At 32.2% G+C, this 27,837-nt stretch overlaps 1 protein-coding gene across 3 annotated transcripts in view; it reads right to left on the reverse strand.

The window, feature by feature from the left end:
- Nucleotides 1-2,467: 2,467 nt before the first annotated feature.
- Nucleotides 2,468-27,837, reverse strand: part of LOC140432373 (uncharacterized) — a 309,037-nt gene continuing 283,667 nt past the window's right edge. For all 3 annotated transcript variants that reach the window (XM_072520226.1, XM_072520225.1, XM_072520227.1), the window contains exons 6-7: nucleotides 15,100-15,335; nucleotides 2,468-3,934 (exon numbers count right to left, since the gene is read on the reverse strand). In XM_072520226.1, coding sequence (XP_072376327.1) covers nucleotides 3,832-3,934; nucleotides 15,100-15,335 — 339 coding nt within the window. In that variant the 3' untranslated portion in view covers nucleotides 2,468-3,831. The remainder of the gene's footprint in view (nucleotides 3,935-15,099; nucleotides 15,336-27,837) is intronic.

The raw sequence follows: 27,837 nt of genomic DNA on the forward strand, positions 1-27,837 counted from the left end.
AGAAGTTAAGAGAAGAATACATATCGCTAATAAAACATATAATGGACTAATTAAACATCTAAGATCTAACAGCATCACAAGAAAAACCAAATGCAAAATATACAAGACCCTGATAAAACCGGTCCTTGTATATGGATCAGAGACATGGACACTATCGAAAAGCGATGAAAACCTATTAGGCACTTTTGAACGAAAAATCCTTAGACACATATATAAGGGGGTAAAGGAAAATGACATATGGCGCAGAAGATATAACTTTGAACTATACACAGCATACAGTGAACCCGAGATCATAACATCCATAAAGATCGGACGTCTGCGCTGGATGGGCCATGTTGAACGAATGTTGGAGACTGAAACACCAAAACATATTATGAGGCAGACACCAGTAGGAAGAAGGTCAAAGGGAAGACCCAAACTTAGATACATGGAACAAGTGGAACAAGATCTGAGAACACTTAAGATTTCCAACTGGAAAAACAAAGCAAGGAACAGAACAGAATGGCGGAAAATCCTAGAACAAGCCAGGACCCAGAAAGGGCTGTCGAGCTACTGATGATGATGATAATTGTAGATAAGTTGGGTTGATCGAATAAGGCATGAAATAGTTTTACATCGAATGAAAAATAGCACAGCAATAACAAAAACGATAAAAATTCGAAAGTCAATATTTCGGTCATGTAATGAGACATCCAGAGAGGTATAACTTTCTACATCTCATAATACAGGGTAAGATTGTCGGAAGGAGAGGCCCAGGTCGAAGAAGAACATCCTGGCTCCGAAATCTCCGAGAATGGTATTAAGAGACCACCGCTAATTTATTTAGAGCCGCCGTAAACAAAGTTTAAACAAAGTAAAAGAAAAAGAAGAAATGTTTCTTAGCTTACTTTATTCTTGTTTATAATCGCTATTTTACAGTTCAGGCAAGTTATATTACTAATCTTTTAAAGTGATTTACTGTTAACTTGTATGTCGTCGCTAACTTATGTTTCTTTAATAATATTTCCAATGGGAAAGGCAAAGGATAATAAAACAACACAACGATCTTAAAAACTTTACTACACGTAGAAACCAAATGGTTAAAACAGTGATTTACAGTAGATTTGATTGTGTGTGTATACAAATGTGCATGCATACATAGTTATCATGCATATGGTATATATTTAAGTATATAAATATGCTATTTTCAGGTGTACACAAAACTTTTTTTTAAATATGGTTTAGAAAATTTAGTTATTTCTATCACACCATTAACTTTGAAGATTTTTAAGAGGTAATTCCAAATAGCACATTAGTAACAATTGGCAGGTAACATCTACATATTTATGTTTGATCATTAGATGATTATCCAGTCATATTTGTTAAGTTTTTATTAAGAACATTAAATTTAATAAAGTAGACTGGTAGTAAAACAGAAAGCAAAAATTATTGAATATTTTACATTTTGCTTTCACTGTGTCTTCGTTTATTTCATTGCGATTTTTAAGATGTTAATAATAGAACTGTAAATCAACATGCTATTGTTTTTCTTTTTTTTTAAATCTGAAAATAGTCACAATGCTACTATTTTATTCATTTGCTCTTTTATTAGATATCGACGATCCTATATATGAATCTGGGTCTGTACCCTGTACCCTTTATTGCAAAAAATACCAATGAACATGTCCAAGCGTTTTTTTAACACGCCTCCATTTATTTATTACCCACTTTATTCCTTTTGGCTGTTTCACCCTGTATATATATGTATATATATATATATATATATATATATATATATATATATATATATATATATATAGCATCGAGAAAAGGAGTACGACCGTCAATCCAATATGAATTAAGGAACACTCGAAGAGTGGTGGGTTTTTCGGTCAAAGTGGAGAAAAAAAAAAAAGACAAAGAAGGTGGCTACTTCATCTATTTATTGAAGACGTTTCGCTTTCTAATCAGAAAGCATCATCAGTTCATCTAAAAAGAACAATATGAAAAACCAAACATCCCTAGAAAAGTTATTATAAGTGTGTTACCTCAAAAAGATTGTAGCAGTCAATAATATTAAATACTTATGTAAAGAAGCTTACGACAATGGACATTATAAGATTACGTTGTATAAACAATTAATTGGAACTAAATACAGTTTACAAATTAACTCAAACTTAGCACAACAAAAGACCATGTAGTAATTGTACATGTATATAAAAAATATGTAAAAAACTTAAGTAAAAAACATTAATTTGCAGAGAACGAAAAAATCATAAGATGCACTTCCAACACTATATTAGTATATTATTAAAATTAAATTTAACTAATCTACTGTTGGAAGTGCATCTTATGATCTTGTTGGTTCTCTGCAAATTAATGTTTTTTACTTAAGTTTTTTACATATTTTTTATATACATGTACAATTACCACATGCTCTTTTGCTGTGCTAAGTTTGAGTTAATTTGTAAACTGTATTTAGTTCCAATTATTTGTTTATACAACGTAATCTTATAATGTCCATTGTCGTAAGCTTCTTTACATATTTAATATCATTGACTGCTACGTATCTTTTTGAGGTAACACACTTATAATAACTTTTCTATGGATATTTGGTTTTTCATATTGTTCTTTTTAGATGAACTGATGAAGCTTTCTGATTAGAAAGCGAAATGTTTTCAATAAATAGCTGAAGTAGCCACCTTTTTTGTCTTTTTTTTCTCCACTTTGACCGAAAAACCCACCACTCCTCTAGTGTTCCTTAATTTATTTATATTTATATATATATATATATATATATACATATATATATATATATATATATATATATATATATATATATATATATATATATATATATTGTATATGACCAATTCCACAGAAAATATCCACTTTTTTTGAGCCAAAAACATTGATATTGAGAGTACACTCTTGGGACCAATTTTTTTTATTCTTTAGTACTTAAAACTAAAGAAAAAAATAGTGCCCCACCCGGAACAAGGTTAATCGTGGTTTGTTGCGAGATTTAAAAAATTGAATAAGCGAAATAATAGTGATTTTAAAGTGTAAAAATGTCGCTACTTAAAATCACTGTTGAGTCTGTTCAAAAGCGCCTACAAACCTTCTTAAAAAAGAGAAATGAAGGCATTTTTTATACTTTTAAAATAATGCTTTCGTTTTTCTCCACAAATATATAAATAACTACTGGTTTTTCTCTTTATTCGCAATCTACAGGGCGAGTTTTAAGTATGGAACGCCTCAATTACCTCGGAAAAGTTTTACACGATTTTTATAGATTTTATTGTCTAAGAAAGAGTCTTGTGATTAAAACTTAAAGAAAAATTAGTCCCACCACTCAAAACGAGGGAAATTATGTCTTTTTACTATTACCTACTTCGCTGATTCAATTTTTAAAATCTCAAAAAAGGCTTGATTACCCCCGTTCCGGGTGGCCATACCTATTATTTTTTTCTTTAGTTTTGAGTACTAAAGAATAAAAAAAAATTGGTCCCAAAAGAGTGCTCTCAAATTTTAAAATCAACGTTTTTGGCATTAAAAAAGTGAATATTTTCTGTGGAATTCATCATGTATCATCCCAAAATTATTATTCTAAAAGGTATTATTCTCAATCAAATAAAATGTGACATTATTTCATATTTAGAAAAATGTTTGAAGTTAGTTACCTAATAATTTCAAAACTATAGTACTTTTTCCAGTCTCAATGGTTCACACTGTATAAATATTTTTAAATTATTAAAATATACAGACTAATATTTTAATCATTTCTTTTTTAATTCTAACCAATATTATTTTTGAAACTGATGTGCTTTTGGATATATATAAAATAGTTTCTTAATTATTTAAAATCCATCTTACGAATATATAAAGGAGAATTGACAACGGTACGTGATATGACGAAATTACCAGTGATGATGAGGTATTAAAAGCACTGTACCTAAAACACAACAAATAGTTCATTAACGACTTTATTGTTATATGTATACTAAAAAGACATTTTTATCATATTATTTATTATATTTAAAATATTATTTATAAATTTATTTTTCTTCACTACTTTTAGACAGTCTAGAGACCTACACTCACCGGCACCCTTATAATTTCTGACGCAATTGCCCTGATATTTTGATTTTTTTTTTCGGACTTTTACAAATTTTAGAAAACAATGAACACGGTGTAGCAGAAATCCCTTAAGATAGTTTTGAACGAGAAATGTCAATTGAAATTTTCCAGATATTGTTAGAAAATATCAAAAATTAAGGTTCATCATAAAGATCATCTTATCCTTACTTCAGTGTTACAAGGACGCTGCACACTTTTAATTGCTTTTACTATGACATTTCTGTTTATTGCTGTTAATAGTGTTTATTGCTATTGTGCTTGTGTCAATTATTGGCAATTTGAAGAAGTCTTTGAGTGCAGAAATAGTTGCATCTATTGTTGTTCTTATTCAGGACGGAAGAAGTCAAGTTTGCGTAAATAACAAATACTGAGTTTCACGTAGTATAGTGCCATGTATCTTTGCTCATTTTATGACAGTAGCATACCCCAAAGAAGAACTACTCATCGGGACGACCGTTCTATAGTATTAAGAAATTGTAATTTAACTACTAAGGGAGTGTGGGGGAATTTTACGCAGCGGATAATTGTGTGGTCGGCGGACAAAAGCAGACAAGTCAAAATTGGAGTTTTTTCAGGAAGCGAAAAAAACTGTTTTAAAATTAAACGCATAAATAAATGTAGCTTTTATTGGTTAAAATGATGTATATAACATACATGTATTACAGTACAAATTAAAAACAACAAAAATGTTAAATATTTTGGATTTTGATTGACTTGTCCAGTTAGGCACGTCTCTCTTTATTGACTTATCTTATAAGGTACAAATAAAGTGCTAATTTTAAAATAAAAAAAGAACATAAATATTACCTGTTACGAAATAAACATTAAAAATACAATATTAAAAGAACAAAAGCATCAAGTTTGAATTTAATTTATTTCTTCATCATCACTACTTACAATATCGGGGTGCGTATTTTGAGTTGTAGCATTAGTATGCAAGCCTTGATAAAAACTGTGAAATAAGGTAGGAATTAGAGGTAGTAGCGAGATAATGTCTGCTTTTTTCTCTCTAGAAATAGGGACTGGTTGATTTGTTATAATTGCAACTTCCGACGGTAGTTGGCCCCCTCTTCTGTTGAAATCAATAATCTTAAATGGGTCTTCTCTATTAAGGCTGTCTTTGAATTGAACGATTGCCAAGTCTTTCGTATATCAAAGCCATCTTTTGTCCAGCCATCGGAACTGACAACCATCAGTGTCTTTATTCCTTAGTACCATGCAACCTTTAAGTAAAGATGAGAAATCAAAGAAGTCTGTTTGTGACATTTCCATAACAGTGAATTTAGAGCTGCTTGAACGTACAAGTTGCATCCAATCATAAGGGTGAAATATTTGAATTTCAGTTTTCTTCTTTTTTTTTCTCAATTATACTATGATCAGTATCTACTTCCAAGTGACTGTGGCCTGGTACCATGAACTTATGATCTATTAGCTTAATATTAGATGAGGATCTATGCAGAACCCACGTAAACATGGCTGATACATGAGAATTACGGTTTTGTCCCCCACATGTGTCTGAATAATAAATTACATGTTCTGTCTCAGGTGGTACGATCGTTTGCAGGTGTTTGTACAGACAAGATGCCATGTGATTTGCTCCTCTGCCTGCAACAGATTCATACCACATGTAACAAACAGCTTTTCCGGTACTGTTATCATGAACCGTCAAATTAAACGTCCACAACTGTCTCTTATAAAATGCAACCGATGACTTTAAATCTGGAGTTGGTAAACACTGTTGTAGGTCGAAAGTGTATGTTCTTAAATGTGGAACAGTTTTGGCAGTTTCTGTGTCGTTCCTTTTTTCATCATATGCTTTATCAGCTTCCATTTGGTGGGATTTGTGGTCTGAAGAGAGTTTTTCCTTCTGGTCGTCTGTACAAATTTTTAATTGCATAATAAATTTATCGCAGGTATCAAGTTTTGGCTTTTTAAATCACCTACTTTCAAACTCAGAATAGCTATTGATTTTATGTATGCATTTTGCTTTGATAAAAGATTTTGATGAGATGTGCATACTTACACATTTCACACGGTGTACGATTAACGAAAACATTGAAAGAGATAAGCAACGTGAGAAACGCAATGCAATCAATACCCAAATTACAAATTAAATGAATCATTCACATAATATCCTGTTTCATGACTCCCTCAGTCTTTTCGCTAGCCAGCAATTTCACTAATAACTGTAACTAATCAGTTAAGTCAAACTTTTGGTTAGGTATACGCCGATCTAAACCAGATAAAAGGACTTGATTGGTTAAGTTCATCTCTAAAATGGATAAAATTGTGAGTATGGAAAAGATCACCATCTGATATGGAACCACAGGTATAACATTTGACTTGTCTGTTTTATTCCAGCGGTAGATAATTTTTTTTTAAGTTATTTTAATAAATAACACAATTTTCTCAAAAATTGACTTGTCTGCTTTTGTCCGCCGACCACACAATTATACGCAGAGTCGATTCAAATATTCTGGTTTTAGCTGGTATCATGTGCACACGTCCAAAGTCTAACAAAGCATATCAGTTGGAGGGCACAGATATCGCTACACGTGCTTAAGAATTTCAGTTGTTATTGAGGATATCGCTACACGTGCTTAAGAATTTCAGTTGTTATTGAGGATATCGCTACACGTGCTTAAGAATTTCAGTTGTTATTGAGACTTCAATGATAATAGATAGATTCCTATAAGAAATAGCCGCGCAAAGCGTAAAAAGGTAAACGTTAATCTTTCTTGTACTTTTGTTTTTATGTTATCAAATGAAAACGTGATTCTTACTGAGAATTTGCTTTTTAAAGAGGAAAGACCATCGTTTGTGCGATGAGTGCGTCTGGAGTATACATTCCACAGATGTTTATCTTCCCCAGGAAGAGAATCAATGCTTAACTTCAAAATAATGGCCCAATGGGTTCTGTATATCACTGCTCCTAAAATGGCTGGATAAATAAAGAGCTGTTTTATGATTGGTTAAAGCACTTTAAATATCATGTTTATTCCAATACACAGTTCCCTCTTTTATTAATATTTGACAATCACACCAGTCATATTTTACTCGAGATATATTCATTTTGTAAAGTTAATTCAATTTACCTCATATATATCCATACCTGCGGACACTTCCCATAGGCTAAAGCCCCCCAACCTTTTATTTGTTAGCTCTTTTAAGGGAGCCTATAATAAAGACTGTAAATTATACCTCAGAGCACATCCACATTAGAGAATAACTAACTTTCAGTTGGATGACATTGTTAACAAAGCCTATCTAAAATCTGCTACAATAAAAAAAGGGATTGCTGCCTTTAGGCTGCTGGTATTTATCCTTTTGACCCAGATAAATGTAAAGATAAAGATTTTTTGCTTGCTCAACAGTTTCTACCAGTCGTAGAAAATGAAGTAGAACAACACAGAGCATCTGATACCGAGCAACTGGAAGATCAGATTATTAAGGAAAATGGCAACTCCAGAGGCAGTTCTACAAGTAAATTCTGAAAAAGATCCAATTCCTGGGGCATCAAAAGCCAACATTTCTTTTTCGGATTTATTACCACTACCAAAAGTCCACACAATCTCAATAAAAAACTAGGATGAGTACAAAGAAACGATCTGAAATCCTGACATCCACATCGATGAAGAATATTCTCGAGGTAGCTGACTTCAAGAGAAAAAAGAGAAACGAGAAAAAAGTAGCTGCTATAAAAAGAAAAAATGTTTGCCAAAAAGGCCCAAAATCAATCCGTGTTAAGATTAAATTTCAAGAAAGTGAAACGGAAGAATCGGAATATGACGAGAAAGACATCTGTGATGATGATGAACTAGACGATTTAGATCCGACTAGTCCAGAGAACATCTGCCTGATTTGTAGAGAATTCGGGAAAAAAGGAATTCCTGGAATGCAGACGATTGAAGAAATGTGATGTTTAGCGATCAGTCCAGATTTTGCCTACGTTCCCCAGTTGCTCGTGGAAGAGCCTGCACGAGAGAAAGTCAATGATATATCAAGTGCACTGCTAGTCCTGCAGTAAGTTTCAATGCGGTTAAGTTATGGGATTGGTTAGTATATTTTTGGAGGCATGTTTAGAATTATACATTATCGCTAGGAAATTTCTGACCGCTGATAGGTACATAAATGCGATACTGCAAAATTATGTTACTCCATATGCACCATTTATGCACCCTTATAGCGCACGAATTTTCAGATGATACTTAAATTAAGTTGATATTTAGCCCAGTCTGGTTATGCAAAAATCATCGATTTCACGGCAACATTTTTCGCAGATATCTGAAGCTTTTAATACATAGGTAGGGGTTACTAGATGACGAATAGATGAAAAAGTACTCGTATTTTAACGTTACATTTTTTTTAAACAATAATTTATGGTCACAAGTTTTTTCCCTTATATTTTACATAAACAATATTTATATAATTTTTTTATATCAAGAATATCTTTATTTTCCCGTTTTTTAAATTAAAATTGATAAATAATTTACGGATATTTGCAAAAATAGTTTTTTGCACTAATTTTTAAATTTTATTAATTTTTTAATTAACAAAATAAAGTGTTATTAGTACATTTGGACATCGAGGAATTACCGTCTTTTAAATTTGTGCGAAATTTTCCCCCGATCGGTCAAATAGTTTAAAAGTTATTTAATTTATTTATTCCTGAGGACGAGGCTAAATATTTAAACTATTGAACTTGCTCTATTAATGATGCTTGACACATTTAGCAAATTTCGTAGGATTCTTTAAGACTTAAACTATCTCAGAAGTTAAAGGCATATTGCGTTTTCATCGAAATTATTTACAAAATAAACGTTTGAAAAAGGATATCTTTTTTACTTATAAACAATTTTAATACATAACTTCTATATTTTTCAATCTACAGACTTGTACGTACAACCATTGGATAGCTGGTAAAAAAACTCACATTTAAAAAAAACCTTCTGTGACCAATAGGAACGAAGTTAGAGACTATTTTTAAAAAAATCATATCTCCATTGTTTATAAACATTAAGAAGTAAAATTTGCACAAATATTGAATGACAATCTAAACTTTATATTGAAACTTATAGATATAAAACTCATCTAATTTTTCGAAACTTACAGCCCTTCGAAACGAAGGTACTTTCGAAAGATCGACATAGGATAGTGGAGGGGATAACTGTTTCAGATCCGTTTTTTTTTCGAGATCGGAACTTCAAATTGAAACACGTAGGAAAAATTTACATTTTCTTTGGCTTCCATTGCAGCTAGAAGCCTCTTTTTTTTTAATCTGGGGTAGTTCGTCGAAATATGAATAACTACATAGTTTTCATTGGCCGGGAATCTGTCGCAGTATTAATAATGATGACATAATTTTCACCCCCCGGAAATCTCGGAAAATAACGTATATTTTTTTTCGTTTTGTATCAAATGATGTAATAATACTTATATATTTTATAAATTAAATTTCATGCAATTTTTTACACATTATACTATTATATTCCTTTACACCTTATATTAATTATAATTATGTTCATTTTCCGGGATTTTCCGAGATTTCCGGGGGGTGGGGGGTAAAAATTGTTATGAATTTAATGTCATTGTTATCAATACTGCGATACTGCGACAGACTATTCCAGCCAAATTAAAAAAAAAGTCAGCTTTTACGGTGAATTTCAAATAGACTCAATTTTTACGAGGTTTCCCATATTTCCCAGCGTAGCTGTTTCTTAAATAATTGGTCCAGACACTGGTAAACCACGTTCCCGTTCCGCACAAAACCAAAAATACAAAGAGTCGTCGAGAGTCTCATTTATAGCATTCATAGCTTTGCACCGATTGTCCAAATTCTCCTTTGTTACCATTTTGAAACAAAATTGTTTGATTTTAGTTTTATTTTTTTTTTCCGACACCATATGATGCTGACACCTGATGATGCTACAATTGTTTTTAATGATTCGCCTTTATCAATCCTACCTAATGCTTATACTCTCTTTTCCATTGTCACTACAACATTTTTGACAAAAAAAAACACGCAAACACAAACCTATCTGAAGCACGATACACACACAATACGGGCACAAGTGAGCGGAACGATATTATGTAATTAAGAACAGAGTAGACTTTGACAGAAGGCACGGCGGGCTAAAGGCGACGAGGGGGAGGAGAATACAGGTGCCTGTTGTTTCCGATAATCGGAGACAATGAATGTCGCTCTGCCGCCGTGTGCCATGAGTCATTCGCTCACTATCCATCAAACATTGATGCAATATCGATTTACTACACCATTACCACTCAAATATATTACGTTTTTATTGTTGAAATGTTTGTCTGATGAAAATCGATCTGGGTTAGCCGGACTTCCGAGTTATCGGAGGCTGAATTATCGGGGTTCCACTGGACGTGTTTGGCGGAGGAAGGCGATGGATAGGGACGGCTGGAGGAAAAACATCTATAGTAGAAACCCTCAATTTAGAAGAGTGATATCATAGTTTAAACGCGGAATATCCTCAAATTTAAATGTACACAGCGGCCCTCGAAAACTGCCTGTTTTCTCGATTGCAATTTGCGTTTCCTCATAAGAAATTACAGAATATATAAAGTAGTATATTTATTTGTGCTTCTCTATAGTAGACTTGACCAGAAGTTGTCGAACAGTGTAGCCAATTCTTGTTCACAAGTAGTAATTATGGTCATACAAAACCTGTATTCTTCCATGCAGCGATTATTACCGTCATAAAAATACAAAAAAACCTGATCTTTTCAATAGTAAAAATTAAGCACAAAATTGTAATAAAATAAGTTTTATTTATATGTTCCGTTTCGTTACATATTTAAATTTATAAAATAAAAATCGATATTTTAAAACAATATTTTTCAATCGTTTGGCAACTTTGGAATTAGCGAGGGAACTCCGTTTCAATTCAGATCCACAGAAAGCCGTCAAACTAGTTTTTGTCGAGAGAGTGCCCACCAACAATAGGTTATTTACATTGGCGTATCTGAGAGTAGGGTATTTTATGCGATAAGTTTGTGTTATTGATAATACGAGTGTTATAGTTTGTCGTTTTCTAGTAAATGTTTAGTTATATTCTGTGATTATTTGGTTTGAGTTTTATTGGAGTTGGACGAAAAACCGAGTTGTTCCAAGAGAAGGCTACAAAATTCTGATGTTGATTCCAAAAATGAAATGCCGCAAAAGAGACGGAAAATGTTAACGTCCGAAGAGAAGGTAATAATACGAAACGTTTATGAAGCAATTGTCGGCAGCAAAATGGAATTAAATGTTAGCCAAGCGGTCGACATTTGTAGCAGTTTAACAAAAGTATCCATTAGCTGTATTTATCGTGTACTTAAAAATACATCGAAAAATAAAAAGCAAGAAAAAGGTAAAACTAGAGGTAGGAAAAGCATTGTTTTGGATGACGAGACAAGGAATATTATACGTCGAAAAATTCATTCATTTTATTTTCGGAATGAAATTCCAACACTGAAAAATATTTCTCAAGAGCTCGAAAACGATGACTCCTTACCCAAGATATCTCGTAGAGTCTTAACTAGGACCATGCGTGAAATGAACTTTCGATATGTAAAACTCAACAGAAAAAGTATGCTATTAGAAAAAAATCAAATTATTGTGCGGAGAAGAAAATATTTAGAAGAAATACGCAAAATTCGCAGCACTGGACGCAAAATATGTTATTTGGATGAAACCTGGATTAACCAAGGTTGGAAAAGGTCATACAGTTGGAAAAGTTTGGCAAGATTTAAATGTCAAAAGTAAACGCGAAGCATTTATAGAAGGCTGGTATACAGGATTAAAAGCTCCATCAGGAAAGGGACGGCGTTTAATCGTCACCCATATAGGAAGTGATACAGGGTTTCTTGATGATGGTTTTCTTCAATTTGAGTTGAAAAAAATAGGTGATTATTAAAGAAATTGAAAGGGAGGATTCAAGAATGGCTTACAGAAAAGGGGATTGCATACGAAGAATCAATGCTCAAAATTTAGCTCCTTGACATTGCACGGTTAAGGAAAATTGAATATCTTAAATATGCTGTAGATGAAACTGCAAAAGATTATGGTGTCAAAGTTCTGCGTCTACCACCTTATCATTGCGAACTTAATCCCATTGAACTTATCTGGGAGCAAGTGAAAGGAGATGTAGCACGCAATAACAAAACGTTCAAATTAAACGAAATTAAGAAACTTTTGATTCAAGCAATCCTCCATGTAACTCCAGCGAAATGGGCTAAATGTATAGGCCACATAATTAAAGAAGAACACCGTATGTGGGAACTTGACACTCATATCAAAGTTTTACTAGAGCCAATTATAATTACACCAATAACACAATTAGGTGGTGAAGATAATGACAGCGATAGCAGCACTGCATCTTCAGGTTTAGACAGCGAATAATATTTTCTAATAGTTTAATAAGAATATCAGCATAAAAAAAACCAAAAACAAAAAAAAACGAGAAGAACATAGTAAGTGTGTATAGTGTTTGTATTTAAACACATCAAACATTATTTTTATTTTGTTTTTATAGAATTTTATTTTGTTTTATAGGATTTTATTTTGTTTTGTTTTATACTGTTTAAGTGTTTTGTTCATTTTATTTAATAAGACAATATGGCTCTTGGCGAACACCCATTTAAAAAAAGTATCGCGCCACAAGACATACCTCTGGGGTGGTGTGGAAACTGTCTTAAAATTTGTTTTAAAAAAATTTCATTGTGTAACTGTTTAAGGACGGGTCACGTCAAAAGACGTTTTAGCGTAACTTCCGCGACAGCCGGTTGGCATCAGTAAACTTTCTGCAAAATTACTTCTTTTTTATAGCTTTTTGTTTGTGGCATTCTGTATTTTTAGGGGAATGTAGGGAATGAGCCACAAAATATTTATTCATATGTTTATTTATTGACGTTTCGATCTCTATATCCAGATACCGTTTTCAATTATACAAATGATAGTACTATTTATTTTCTATGGCTTTTCGCTTGTCGTTCTGTATTTTTAGAAATGATGTTGGGAATAAGCCACAATATATTTATTCAAATGTTTAATTTACGGACGTTTCGATCTCTATAAAGAGACCGTTTTCAAACATACAAATGACAGATATATTTATTTTTCTATAGCTGCTTGTTTGTGGCATTCTGTATTTTTAGGGAGAAGGTTGGACATAAGCCACAATATATCTATTTACATGTTTAATACATTTACGTTTCGATCTCTATTCCGTTTTTAAAGATAGAAAAAAAAAGAAAATAAACAATATAAGATTATAAAAATATATAATAATAAACAAATAAAATAAATGTAACTACCATTTATATCTTTGAAAGCGGTCTTTGGATATAGAGATCGAAACGTCAGTAAAAACTTGTAAATAAATATATTGTGGCCTATTTCGAACATTAATATTTGAAAAATAAAATATAATTAACGTTAAAATAAAAGTAAGTGTACGTCACTGGATTTCCAAACAGCTTTCCTCATTTCTGGGCCTTTAAACGATGACTCACTCTCTCAAATAGTGAAATTATACCATAGAGCGTATTATTCATTTCTTTAATACATTTTCAAGAACTATCTAATACAATAATACGACACCAGAATATTAACAGAAAGTACCACTAATAAAAGATTTTTTGTCAGAAATTAAACAAAGAATTCAAAAATGATTTTTAATTTGAAATATCTCAGTGGCGTATTATTTTTTTCCTATTAAATTTCATATGCATCTCAAGCTGTTTCAAATCAATAAATAAATTCTCAGTTTGTAAGAAACATTTCAACACCCCGTATCTCGGAAAATGAAGCATTTGGGGACATACGTTTATATAGCAAACTGTCATTATTTTTTATGCAGAATCACTTCCTGAAGTTTGTTGTAGTCATTTACTAACATTCTATATATTATAGAAATGGACTAAAATCCGACACTTTGAAGCTCTGTAACTCAGAAAAAATTGATTTCTGAGTCTTGGGAATATGAGAACTTTTGCTCAGGATGCCAAGTGAAACCACTTTTACATAAGAAAAGTGTCGTCGTCTTTTATGATCTAGAAAACATAATATGAGATGACGAAAAAGAATGGATATATAATCGCTCACAGAACAAAGAACATAAACAATTTATATTGAGCAATAAAAACATTTCAAATAAAGAAGAGGACTAAAATGAGATTTTAAACTGCGTTGGCCTTCCTACTATTACATATGATTGCAAATATTAGACAAACAGAAAGCTAAAAATATTTAAAAAATGGTTCTGAAACTGTTTTCTTGTGTAATGTTTAAGTGAAGTATTATGTTTATACGGAATTAAGCCACAATTTGATTATAATGAAAATTACATTTTGTTTTTGGAGTTTCAATTTCCACTCCGAAAATCGTTTTCAATAAAGATTATTTCAAAAAATAGTAAGGTGTATTTTTATAACCAAAAGTTGTTTGGAAGTTCTGTTTTTTTAAAACTTGATGGGTTACATTCTATGGCCTCGATCTTGTAAGTGAATAGCCATGCTCTTTTAGTTGAAAATTCTGAGGGTGGTGTATAATGACATTTTGCAATGTAACGGTTATTAAAATCAAATAGTGGCTTAAATATATATAAACATGTTATTTATATTAATAAAATATCTAAAGAATAAAGTAAATAATCAAAATAAAAATAAAACAATTTTAATTTTTTAATAAACAACATCAGGTGAATAAAAAGAAGTGTAGAAATAAGATGAAGAAAGAATAGAAGCTACAAAAATAGTCAAAAAAAGAAAAGGTAGTGAAAATATAAAAAGAACTTGGACCAACAAGAAATACAAGTTTACAAGATATAGAAGATTTGGTATAAAATTGTAAACTATGGAGAAAGTAGCTTAGGAACTAAAGTAGACAAATCTTGTACCTCTAATAGATAAAAGAATGTGCGACGACGTAATTTCTAAAATGAAAGATAAGAGTTTATTTTATATTTTACCTACCAAAGTTGTAGTTTTTCATTACTAGCCACCCCATCAGCATTGGCCGTTTTTAATGGCACATTTACAGTCGTTAGTTGAGGTCCAAAACTGACGTTTGGAACAGTGGCTTCGCATCCAATCTGAATGCTGTTTCCTTTGATTAAATTTCCACCTACAACTAACCGTAAAAGAATCGTTTGTGCTACTAGGACATCCACTTCTTTTTCGATAATCGTTGGTCTTGCTACCGGAATAGCCTAAAACAAAAAACATCATAAGAGCTTTCTTGTGTGGAATTCTAATACACTAAATATGCGACAACTTATTGGTAGAGGATTATTGTGAAATGTTATCGAAACTTTACTAAAGATAGATATACAAAAAATATATTTCAAACAATAAAAATACACTATAGCTGTCAATAGAATTTGTAATTTTCACCATAACAAAATAGCTGATGTAAAAATTTAGAGTGTTCACTAACAAAAATAGTCGCTAACTAATTCTATAAAGCGATTTTTTCTTCTGGTTTTCAGGAAGAATCCAGTCGTATCAATTACGTTAATGCTGCAGTAGTAGAGAAAGTTGACAGGAATATTACGATTGATTTTCATTTACTACTTCATGTAATTTTTTGTATGTTTCTTCACAAATTCTGCTTAACAATATTCTTGTATTCTGTCCTGTCGGTTTTACTTTCCTTCCCCACTGCTTAATATTCATGGTTTTAAGCTATTGCTCTACATCGTGTATCCATCTTTTATGGGGCATTCCTTTTGTTCTTTTTTCGTGTAGTTTCCACCTCTGGATTATTTTTACAGCTCGATTTTCCAAAATTCTTTATAATATAAATAACTAGCTAGTTTAGTCTTTGTGACTACAAATATAACAATATCTGCGCTCTGCGTTAATCCATCTAACTTGTTGTTCATTTTATTTCTCCACATAGCTTTCTTAGTATTTTGCGCACAAATATTCTCAGTTGATTATCTTCAGTGCTTAAGAGACTCCACGTTTCGAATTCATATCAAAAGGCATCACGGGTAGCGTTACAAAATAGCGGTTCTTTACATCAACATATATTCATTCTAAGCAGGGTTTAAATTAAATTCTGCACAAGAAATAACTAACAAAATACAGACATTAAGGGAAAAGTAAAAAATTAAATGTTTTTTAACTAAATATTTTGCCTACCACATAGTGCATCATTATAAGGGGTTGAAAATTGGGACAGAAGTTACTGGGGGTGGAGATAGGGCAAGCAAAATAAACGATACTTATGCGTAAGGCACTCAGGGTTTATTTGGAGTAGCTGGGTCGTGAATAAGTGAATGGCAAAGGGGTTGTATTGGGGAAACTACAAAAATGAAACAAAGAGGTATTTCCTTGAATCTATTGGAACAAATGGACAAACAAAACAACAGAAAGGACCTCTAGCTATTTAAAATAAGGACGCCGCTTCGAGGTGACAAATTATAACGATTACAACAACTAGTTGTAACTATATAAATAATTATTAGAAATGCAAAATATATCCTTTTAAATGAAACTCAAAAAAGGGGTTATAAACTTTTTTTTTAAATAAATAAAAAAAATGGTTTAACATTTATTGTTGTCTCACCACAAACAGTTACAAAAATAAATGGCAGAAATTACTATATAGATAGTTACAGAGATAAATACCAAAATAACAAAGAAACACTTACTTTGTCCTAGGTATCTATTTACAAACTCAGTTTACAAGTGGGAGGTGATACAAAACTTACAAAAAATATGTTACAAATAAAGAAATATATTTAAAATGAAACTATTCATAGAGAGGTTAACCTTCTTTAAAAAAACCAAAACAAATTAATGTCAAAAATAATAAAACGAGCTGTCATATGTCAACATTGAATTTAAAACAGAACAATTAAAACGATAGCTAACCACGCCCCAAGACATATATTTTTAATTATTACAAATTCTTAAAATTTAATGAAAGCAATTATTATTATTAAAAAACGTCTATTTTACTTTGAAATTTAAACTCAAAAAAAGTTAGCTTGATTGCACTAAACTATTGCACTTTAAAAGATTTCTGGGGTTACCTTCTCTACCACACGGTCAAATCCATCTGTGAAAGATGCTCTGAGACGGCTTCTTAAGGCACGTACAGACCTACAAACGCATGCCGTGAGCAGCCACGAATACACATACGTGTGCAAATGTGGACGGCGCTTTCGTAATCTCTCGCCGCATGCGTTGCTTCTCGCGAATGACTTGAGCACACATGCTGCGAGCCAGAGTGGTGTCGGTTTTTTCGCACACATCAAAGAAACATACGTGTGCGTTCGCGCCCAGTTTAGACGGATAGCGTGGGGATTCATTGCATTTGCAAGACAAGTTCGGATTTATTGAGTTTTACTCATTTTATTGATTTATGTGTAAAATGGAGTGGTCAAATGAACAATGTTTGCAATTAATAGATTTGTATGAAGAAAACTCTATATTATAGGATCCACAAAATAAGTTTTATTATTCAAAAACAAAAAAAGAAGATGCATGGGAGTCGATTTCAAGAAATCGTGATATAGATTCAGCAGTTGTAAAGAAGAAAATGAGCAAAAATTGTCCAGTATTAGATTCTAACACTAAATCTACTAGTAAATCGGAATTCATTTGTAGGGTTCTTCTTTTAAATAAATGCGTCGTCCACCATCGCCTATTTTTTCTTTGTTTTTTCTTTTTTATTGAACTAATAACCACAAACGCGGCACTAACCATAAGCAGCTCCTCAGAAATTTTTTCACGAATGGATGGAGCGCCTTGAGCACGCATACATATGCGGTGATTTCTAATTTCAACGAATGATCTGAGCGCGAATGGTTTGAGTACGCACGCATATGCGTGGCTTCGCACCGCATGCGTGTGCTAGTCTGTACGCGCCTTTAGGACAAATACAAACTTGAGGTTGAAAGTTTGGAACACAAACTTTGGACTGGACTTCTTAAACAACAGGAACAGCTAGAATTAGACTACAACTGCACATTGAACTTTACAATTAACTACCACTACACACTAGATTTCCATAAAAAGGGACGAAGAACGAGAAAAAAATACAAATTCGACGTAGATATTTTAATAATTATTATATTAAGTAATAGGTACAAATCTTCTGATAAAGGCCCGTATTTTGTTTTTGTATAGTCCATTGACCCAAATATTAAACGATTATCACCAGTCGGAGTAGGCCGTTATTTATTCATTAATGGTTTTTTTAAGAAAGATGTTGATATTAAACTCGTCGCTAGTAATAAAGTGAAAGGTATTTTTAATTCTTATACTTGTGCACATAATCTAGTTAATCAGGATATAATTACTTCTAATAAATTTATTGCCTATTCCGAATTTCTTTAACCACAAAAAAGAAATAATTAGACAGATAGATATTTTTTTGGACGAAAAATATATTATGAATAATATTATTTACGACCAAAAAATAACCGAGGTAAGACGTATGAAAAGAAAGCTTATCGGTTCAGATAATGAAACTATTTTTGTTCCTAGAAAAATGATAATTTTAACATTTGAAAGAAAAATCAATCTTCAATATATTACGTCAGATTTGGTAAGGTTTCAAATTGAACAATACATATAGCCTGTAGTAAAATGTTTAAATTATTTTAAATTCGGTCGTATGCTCAGGTAGTGTAAGTCCACTTCCAGCTTATGCAAAAATTGTGGCAAAGATCACGAAGACAACTCCCGCTGTAGTAACTCGCAATATTGTCTTCTCTGTAAAACAAACGATCATACCACTTTAACGAATCAATGCCCACCTTATTAACATCAATATAATATAAACTAAAATAATGGCCATTGAGAATACCACATTGAAAGAAGCTGAGTGTATAGCAAAAAAAGCCATCCTATGCCAATATTACGACACATAGTAATTTGAATGGCTTTTCTCAACTCCTGCCAGTCACAAATGATGGTACAGTATACAATTCATACGTTCCTAAACCTAAACACAGTTCTAATCCTCTTAAACGAAAAGCCATATCCACCACTTAATGTAAAACTGCCATAAAATTTCCTTCAACTTCTCAAATTAAAAAATCAGTGTCACAACCATATATTTCCTAACCCATATCAGAATGAGTTTATTGCATATAAAGAAAAAATAAAATTACAAATTCTAAAATAAATTTTAGATAAACTAAAAAGGTTCTGGGTTTAATTACAAAAAGTCACTCAAAATAAAATCAGAAACATACTTTCTTGTTAACCCTTAACTGGTCCGGTACTGTAGAAGTAGCGTAACTGGTCCGGCTGGTCTACGAAACTCAAGGTTAGTAGATGTTAAGTAGGTTGTCTCGTAACTATGTGGGCGAAGCGAGGGGAAGGCAGAATGCCTACGTCACTCATACGACAAAGTCAAATTTGACAGTTGATGGACAGTTGTCTGCACGTCTGAGTTTAAGTTCACGTTTGTTGTTGTCTCTATTCTATAGTATCATTAGTTCGTTTATTTGTTTAGTTATTGTTTAGTTTTTATTTTTAAGTATAGGTATAAGGACAATATTATTTATAGAGACTTATTATTTAGTTATTTGTGTACATAAACACTTGTGAAGTGTGTTTTCGTAGCCGTGATATCAAGGTTTGTCATAACAATTATATGTAGTTTTGTATGTTATAATAATGATATATTTTTTAGATGAGATAAGTATATATAGCTTGAAGATTTGTGCTTGAAGGACTAATCATTTTTTGTATTTTAATCTAATAATAAATTATTTATATTACCTATTGGTTTTTTTTGCCTACCACTAGATATGATAAAAATGCTGCAAATTCCAGGAAAAAAATAATAAGTTAGTTCCTACATATTTAGTATTTTTGCTTTTGAACTTTTTCTACTGTTTTTTTGGGTTTTTGTGCGAAATAAACTGTTATCTCCATTTAAAACACACAATATTATCACTATAATCAATTCTATTTTTTGTCATCAGACTATTGATTTTAGAAAAAAAAATTGATATAATTACTAATATAAGAACCACTTAACATCCCTATACCCAAGAAAATCCCAAAATATATTGCAAAACCTAAGTTTTTGAACCTTATATTAGCATTGAAGCTTATGGCAATTTTAAAAGTGTCGTATGGGTGACGTATTCCCGCCTTTAAAAAGCGAGCATTTGATTGGTCTATAGTTACGAGACAACCTACTTAAATATCTACTAACCTTGTACGAAACTACTGTTTTCAAGATAGCAGAACAACACTTAAAAATAATTTTTTTTAATATTGTTCTGAAGCTATTTTCTTGTGGCATGTTAAAGTAATTACTATTTAAATGGGAATAAGCCACAATTAAAAGTTAAAGTACGTTTATTGACGTTTTAATTTCCACTTCGGAAATCGTTCTCAAAATACAAACATTAGTAAATTAAACAATTTTTTTTTTTAAACAAAAATTAATTTTAAACGTACTTTAACTTTTAATTGTGGCTTATTCTTATTTAAATAGTAATTATTTTTTTTTATTCAAAAAAAAATGTTACAAACATACCCTGATATATTTATATAAAAGTGAACGTATTAGATTTGGGCAATATTTGGGTCAAGAAAAAAATATTAAAATAAAACTGACATCCATACAAATATTTGTGAAAAAGTACATAGTTTTGTAAAGTAATTAAAAAAAAAATATATATAAAAAACACTATGAAAAAAAATGTATTCCTATTTTACTCTGACACAAACTGCAAATCTTGCGTTTTTCTAAAATAAGAACATCCGTCTGATTGTCCTCTTGTTCTTCTTGAACTCCAAGTATATGGCTAATTGTAATACGTAATTGACGTGGAATGTTCGTCATTGTCATTCGTCTTTTCATGTGAACTTGCACTAACCGCATAGCCAACTCCAAAGCAAAAACACTTTTTTCTTTTATTACTGGATTGTTTTTGTAACACTGATGTAGAATATATGAATTTGCTATAGAAATGTCCAATATGCGGAAAAAAATTGTTAATCATCTGATGATTAACATCTTCGAGTTCGACGGATTGAGGTGCTTTTAGAAGAGCATTTCTCATCTAGGGAATAATAATACATCGCATCTCATTATAATACGAAATAATTTCTGTTTTTTCAGTAGAGGGATCACTATAACGTCTACTATGCGTTAAAGATATAAGTACTGTATCTTTTCCCACTTTTCCTACATGAGAAATTAAGGTACATTCTTCCCTAAATCCATAAATTGTTGACCCTTCAGGTCTGTTTCTGTTGGGCAGAAAAGATGGAGGTATTTCAGCATTATTTTTTTTCAGTGTGCACACATAAGTCAAGTTTTTCGTTCGTAAAATATTCACTAATTGAATAGAAGAGTAAAAATTATCAGCTGTGATATTTCGGTTCCTACCAAAGTGCGCTTCAGCTAAGCGCAAGCAAGAATTTCATCAATTGTGGCAGATTGGCCAAGTCCGCATATACTTTGACAATTTTCCTTGAAAGTATTGAATATAAATGAAATAGCTGCAGTTGAATCATCTTTTTTGCGTTTCTCCCTGTCGTCAGGATTGTCCAATCTGATAGCAAGTAAAAGAACAGCAAATCTTTGTTTGCTCATGACTGCTTTGAAGATTTCTCTTCCACTTCCATCTGTTGCAAATAAACGGTCTATATTTTCGTGACTGGAGTTGAAAATGGCAGTGTAAACAAAGATGATGGATACAACTAGCACAATATTTCTCACGCATTGATCGTAATTTTGTGTTTGTATTCTGCTCAATATGTTGTAGAATGTTATCACTAAACAACATATTCCAAGCTAATTCATAATTCATCACAATCTGCAGGTTCGTCAGAATAAGAAAATTCGTGTTCAGATTCAATGTTATGGTCTTCCGAAATATCGTCTACATCACTCGTTTTGATGGCCCGGCCATAATTTCTAAAAATGTACGACACACAAAAAAGTCACACCAACAATCCGGTGTCGCCTGAGGAACTACTCTCGACCTAATTGTGGCGATAACTTTTTAGGAACCGAGAAAAACTTGTCGCAAATACACCCACTTGTCAAGTTCCAATAGTTTAAGGATTAGATAGAAGGACTTGCCTATGGGCGGTGCCAATTTCCAGTAAAATATAATTAAAAATATGAAATCGTCCGTCAGACGACGCCAGGGTTAATCAGAAAACCATAGTGATGGGGAATCATAAAAATTAATATTCTTCAGTGGAACTGTCAATCTATTATCAAACAGACTAATTTGATTAATTTTCTCGAAAGTCATACAATTAATGTCATTTTTCTTAACCAAACTTAGTTGTCACAAAATAAAAATTTACATATTAAAAGTTTTTATAATGTTATGAGTTGATCGACGTGATGGCTATATAGTCGTTGCTGTTTTAGTTGCAAACAGCATTTCCTTTTCAAAAATAAAATTCAAAACAAATTATAATCCAAATATAGAGGTATGTGGTGTTTTTCTAAAACAAGTAAAATTATCAATACTATATATTTAGAAACCTGCTAAAATATGTGTCTCAGCTAAAGATTGGGAAAATTTATTTGGCCAAATTAAAGGCAGTTTTCATTGGTGGCGACTTTAATAGTCGTGACTGTAGATGAGGTTCCATACAGGACAGTACACAAGGTAATATTCTTGTGTACTTGGTAAACGGGAGTCCTTCAATGATAGATTTAACATTAGTATCTTCTCGTTTAACAGGCTTTAATAGGTAGGTGGTAGATATTTGGAAATGTTTAATAACTTACCGAAGATTAAGATTCTGCTGTAATTACTTAAAAATCATTTGAACCAAAGTTCGGCTTTCTCATATAGTGGGACAACGAATATAAAAATTTAATATCTTATCTAAAAGTATATCTAAAAGTATAATATTGTCTCAAATCTTGAAAATTATTTAAAAAATTTAAATGCATCCAAACTAAATGCAAAGTTGTTTTAACAAAAAACCTAAAACATCATGGATCAACTTTATATTTATAAATACTATTAATAAAAATACACCGCTCAATAAAATATGGAAAGTTTTTAATAAAATAGCTAACAAAAGTTATCATTCAAAAGAACAACCAATTTCGACAGAGCTAATAAAACAGTTACTTGAAAAGTTCGCTCCACCATACGTGCAATACCAATTAAAACACATAACAATATGAAATTCTAGTAAATTCAAATTACTAAAACATCCGACTAACATCCAAGAACTGGATGCAGCTATTAAAATATCAAAATCTACTCCACCCGGGAAAGATTATATCACTTATTCCATAATTAACCACCTCCCCGATAAGGCTAAAAATTGTTTAATAAAAATATTTAATGATTACCTTCTGGAAGTAAATTACATAGACAAAATGAAAGAAACAATTATATATGTCTTTTTATTAAACCCAACAAAGACAACAACGTTGCAATCCTTGCAACAACAAAACAATTTTGAAGAGTAAAACACCTAAATTGAGATACCTACAAATCGCCACCTGGAACGTTAAAAGTATGTACGAAAGTGGCAAAGCACATAACATCGTAAAAGAAGTCAAGAGACTCAAAATCGATATAATGGGTATCAGTGAAACTCATTGGCCCAACTCGGGAGAATGTAATATCCTAGACCATGCAATGTACTACTCTGGTAACGATACCCCTAAACACAATCATGGAGTTGGAATAATCGTTGCACCTCGTTTAAAATCGTCAATAAAATCCTACATTGCACTATCAGACCGAATGATTCTTTTACTGCTGTATGCGTCCCCATTTGATTTGAACATAATACAGATATACGCACCTACAGCTGACAAAGAGGAAACAATAATGGAAGACTTCTACGAACAACTAGAAATCCTAATTAAGGCAACCAAAAAGAATGAAATAACACTTATAATGGAAGATTTCAAAGCGAAAGTAGGACGAGGCAAAACAGGAAAGGTAGTGGGAAATTTCGGACTTGGTGAAAGAAACGAAAGAGGAGATCGTCTAGTTCAATTTTGCCAAGAACACAACCTAGTAGTTACTAACACTCTCTTTAAGCTCCCGCACCGTAGACTCTATACCTGGAAATCACCGGCAGACTCACCTGGTAAAATAATCAGAAATCAAATAGATTATATCGCTGCACCAATCAGGTTTAGAAACTCCATCAAAGCTGTAAAAACTTACCCGGGTGCGGACGTAGCATCAGACCACAATCCGGTGGTATGTAAGTTTGAAGTAAAGTTAAAAAAGCCAAATGTAAAGAACAGGCCCGAAACGCTAGATATTAGGAAGCTTTCCAACAATAATATTCAACAACAGATGCAGGAAAATTTAAATACCGAAATATCAAAAATCCTTAAAAATAACAATGAGCCGCTGGAAAAGTGGAGTGAAATTAAAGAAGAGATTAGGACTTCAAGCACTAAGTTTTTACTACCTGATAAGAGAAAAAAAAAAGACTGGATGACTGCAGAAATCCTTGACATGATGGAAGAGAGACGGATATATAAAACTAAAGATACTGTTAAATACCGCTAAACCCATAGACGAATTAGAGCTGAGATAAGAAAAACTAAAGAGAAATGGTTCTCGGAGAGATGCGAAGAAATCGAACAGTGCGAAAAGGTATACGACTATCACAATATGCATAAGAAGATCAAGGAACTCACAACAAAGAAAAGCTACAATATTTTATCGAAAGGGCTATGCGATGATAATGGAAACCTACAACTAGACCCCGACAAAATAGTTAGAATCTGGGAAACTTATGTGGAACAACTGTTTAATGATGACCGTCCTAGTGGGTATACACTGAGCAATAATGATACTGGCCCTTCTATTCTAAAATCAGAAGTGGAGAATGCTATAAAGGGTCTTAAAAATAACAAAAGACCAGGCAACGATAACGTATATGGGGAAGTATTGAAAATGCTGAGCGAAACAAACAGTCAATTTCTAGACTCACTCGTCAGACTCTTTAACAATATTTATAACAGCGGGGAGTTTCCTGAAGACTGGCTAGAGTCAACTTTTGTTGCCATACCGAAAAAACCAAAAGCAAAGTCTTGTGATCAACATCGGATGATAAGTCTAATTAACCACATTTCGAAGGCATACACCAAGGTTATTTACAACAGAATAAGCAAAAAATGCGAGGATAACATTGGAGATTCGCAGTTTGGGTTTTGGAATTCTCTTGGGACAAGAGAAGCACTTTTTAGTCTACAGGTACTCATCCAGCGCTGCAGAGATATAAACAAAGACGTGTACATATGCTTTATAGACTACGCAAAAGCATTCGATAACGTAAAGCACGAAAAGATAATTGAAGTTCTCCATAAGATCGGAGTCGACTACAGAGACATTCGAACAATAGCGAGTCTCTATTGGGGCCAAACAGCTAAAGTGAAAGTAGGATCTACATTGACCAATAAAATTGAGATCAAGAAAGGGGTACGACAGGGCTGTATCTTGTCTCCTATTGTCTTTAATATATACTCAGAAGAAGTATTTAAGACAGCGCTGGAGGAAAGCACAGAAGGCATAAAGATAAATGGAGAAATAATTAATAACATAAGGTATGCTGATGACACTGTGATTCTAGCAAGTAGCATGGAGGAACTGAGTTGCCTAATGAGTAAGATACAAAAAACAAGTGCACAATATGGACTCAGACTAAATATCACAAAAACCAAATGGATGTTAGTAAGCAAAACCCAACAACCACCACAGCAACTGATATTAGACAATGAAAGAATTGAACACGTGGATTCGTACATCTACTTGGGAACAACAGTTAACTCAAATTGGGATCAAGCGAAGGAAATACGTATAAGAGTAGAAAAGGCAAGAGCATCGTTCACTAGCATGAAGCAAATTTTCACCTCTAAAAGCCTCACCCTACCTCTCAAAATTCGACTTCTGAAATGTTATGTATTCCCGGTTTTGTTATATGGAATGGAGGCGTGGACAATGACCACAACATTGATGAAAAAAGTAGAGGCCTTCGAAATGTGGACTTAACGACGTATATTACGTATATCCTGGACTGAGCACGTGACCAACGAAGAGGTACTACGCCGGATAGGTAAAGAGAGAGAGGTAGGAATAAGTATAAAGAAAAGAAAGTTGGAATACTTGGGTCACGTTATGAGACATAATAAATATAGAGTACTACAACTGATCATTCAAGGGAAAATAGACAGCAGAAGGGGTCCAGGGAGGAGAAGACACTCGTGGCTGCAAAACTTGCGGCAATGGTTCGGATTGTCATCTGCTGAACTATTCAGATCTGCCGTAAACAAAGTCAGAATAGCCATGTTGATTGCCAACGTTCGGAACGGACAAGGCACATGAAGAAGAAGAAGAACAAAGACAAAACTCTCTCATCGTCTTATTGACCCATTTCTCTATTGTCTTGTATAACAAAAACTTTCGAAAGTATTATCAAAAATCGTCTTAACTGGACAGTCGAATACTATAATCTTTTGCCAAACAGTGTGGATTTCGATTTGGTTTTGGTATACTAGATGCAATGAGTTACTAAACAACAAATATCCAACTAAATTTTTCCAAAAATAAATATTTAGCATGTTTTTTTCTAGACCTAAAAGGCGCTTACGACTGTGTTAATTTAACAGTTATGCATTTAAAGTTGTCGAACTGGGGTTGTCCCCAAATTTATCCGCTTATCTATCAAATATTTATAACAACCAAACTTTATGTATCAGAGACCATAGTAATCAGTTTCATGGTCCAAGAATAACTCATACAGGATTACCACAGGTATTATGAGGTTTTTTTCCTGGCTTTTTCCGCATAATTTACTACGGAATCACTAAAAGGAGATTTTTACTGTCATCATGGCATTTGTTTGTCTTTTTAAAGACGAATTACATGCTATGATTTTGTCTGACGGATATTCTCAAGTTAAAGTTGATTTCATGTAATTGAATGAACTATCTTACAAGTAAAGTCGTCCCTCAACAATATTGGCAATATCATTTTAAAGTCGTCTACTTTAAAATGTATAATGTATGTCTGAATTGTCAATATAAATGAGTCAGATAAAATTAAATTATTAGAAGAATTTTTTACCAAGTAACAAAAAAAAACTAAAAAATTTGTTTAATTTACTAATGTTTGTTTTTTTAGAACGATTTCCAAAGTGGAAATTGAAACGTCAACAAACGTACTTTAACCTTTAATTGTGGCTTATTCCCATTTAAATAGTAATTACTGTAACATGCCACAAGAAAATAGCTTCAGAACAATATTAAGAAACCGATTATATATCTTGTAGCGACTTACTTTATTCGTACTGACTTAAAACAATACATTTTTACGGGTACAGCATAAGTGTTAATTCTAAATAGTCGTATTTTATTGAATACTAAAATTATAGACAAAATAGTTAGTGTTTTAATAAAGGTACGTTTTGATATACAGTTATATTATAAGACTATGTAAAATATTGGTTTTCTTGAAAATGTAATTTTATAGTGAAAATTTAAAGACTTAATTACACCATTTATATTTTCCATAATTTACTGCTTCTTTTAAGATGCAAGTTTTACGACTTGTTACATAAATAGGTCTTAAATATAATGTAGTATAATGCGAGTTAAAATAAACGTTTTGGTACATATCCCAAATTCCTTTTATTTTCTAACGGACTTTTCCTGTATTGCGGAATCTACTTTTATAACTCAATAAATCCAATGAAGTGCTAGAAGATAATAAAATC

The sequence above is a fragment of the Diabrotica undecimpunctata genome, chromosome 1 (genome assembly GCF_040954645.1).
Source record: "Diabrotica undecimpunctata isolate CICGRU chromosome 1, icDiaUnde3, whole genome shotgun sequence".
Lineage (NCBI taxonomy): Eukaryota > Metazoa > Arthropoda > Insecta > Coleoptera > Chrysomelidae > Diabrotica > Diabrotica undecimpunctata.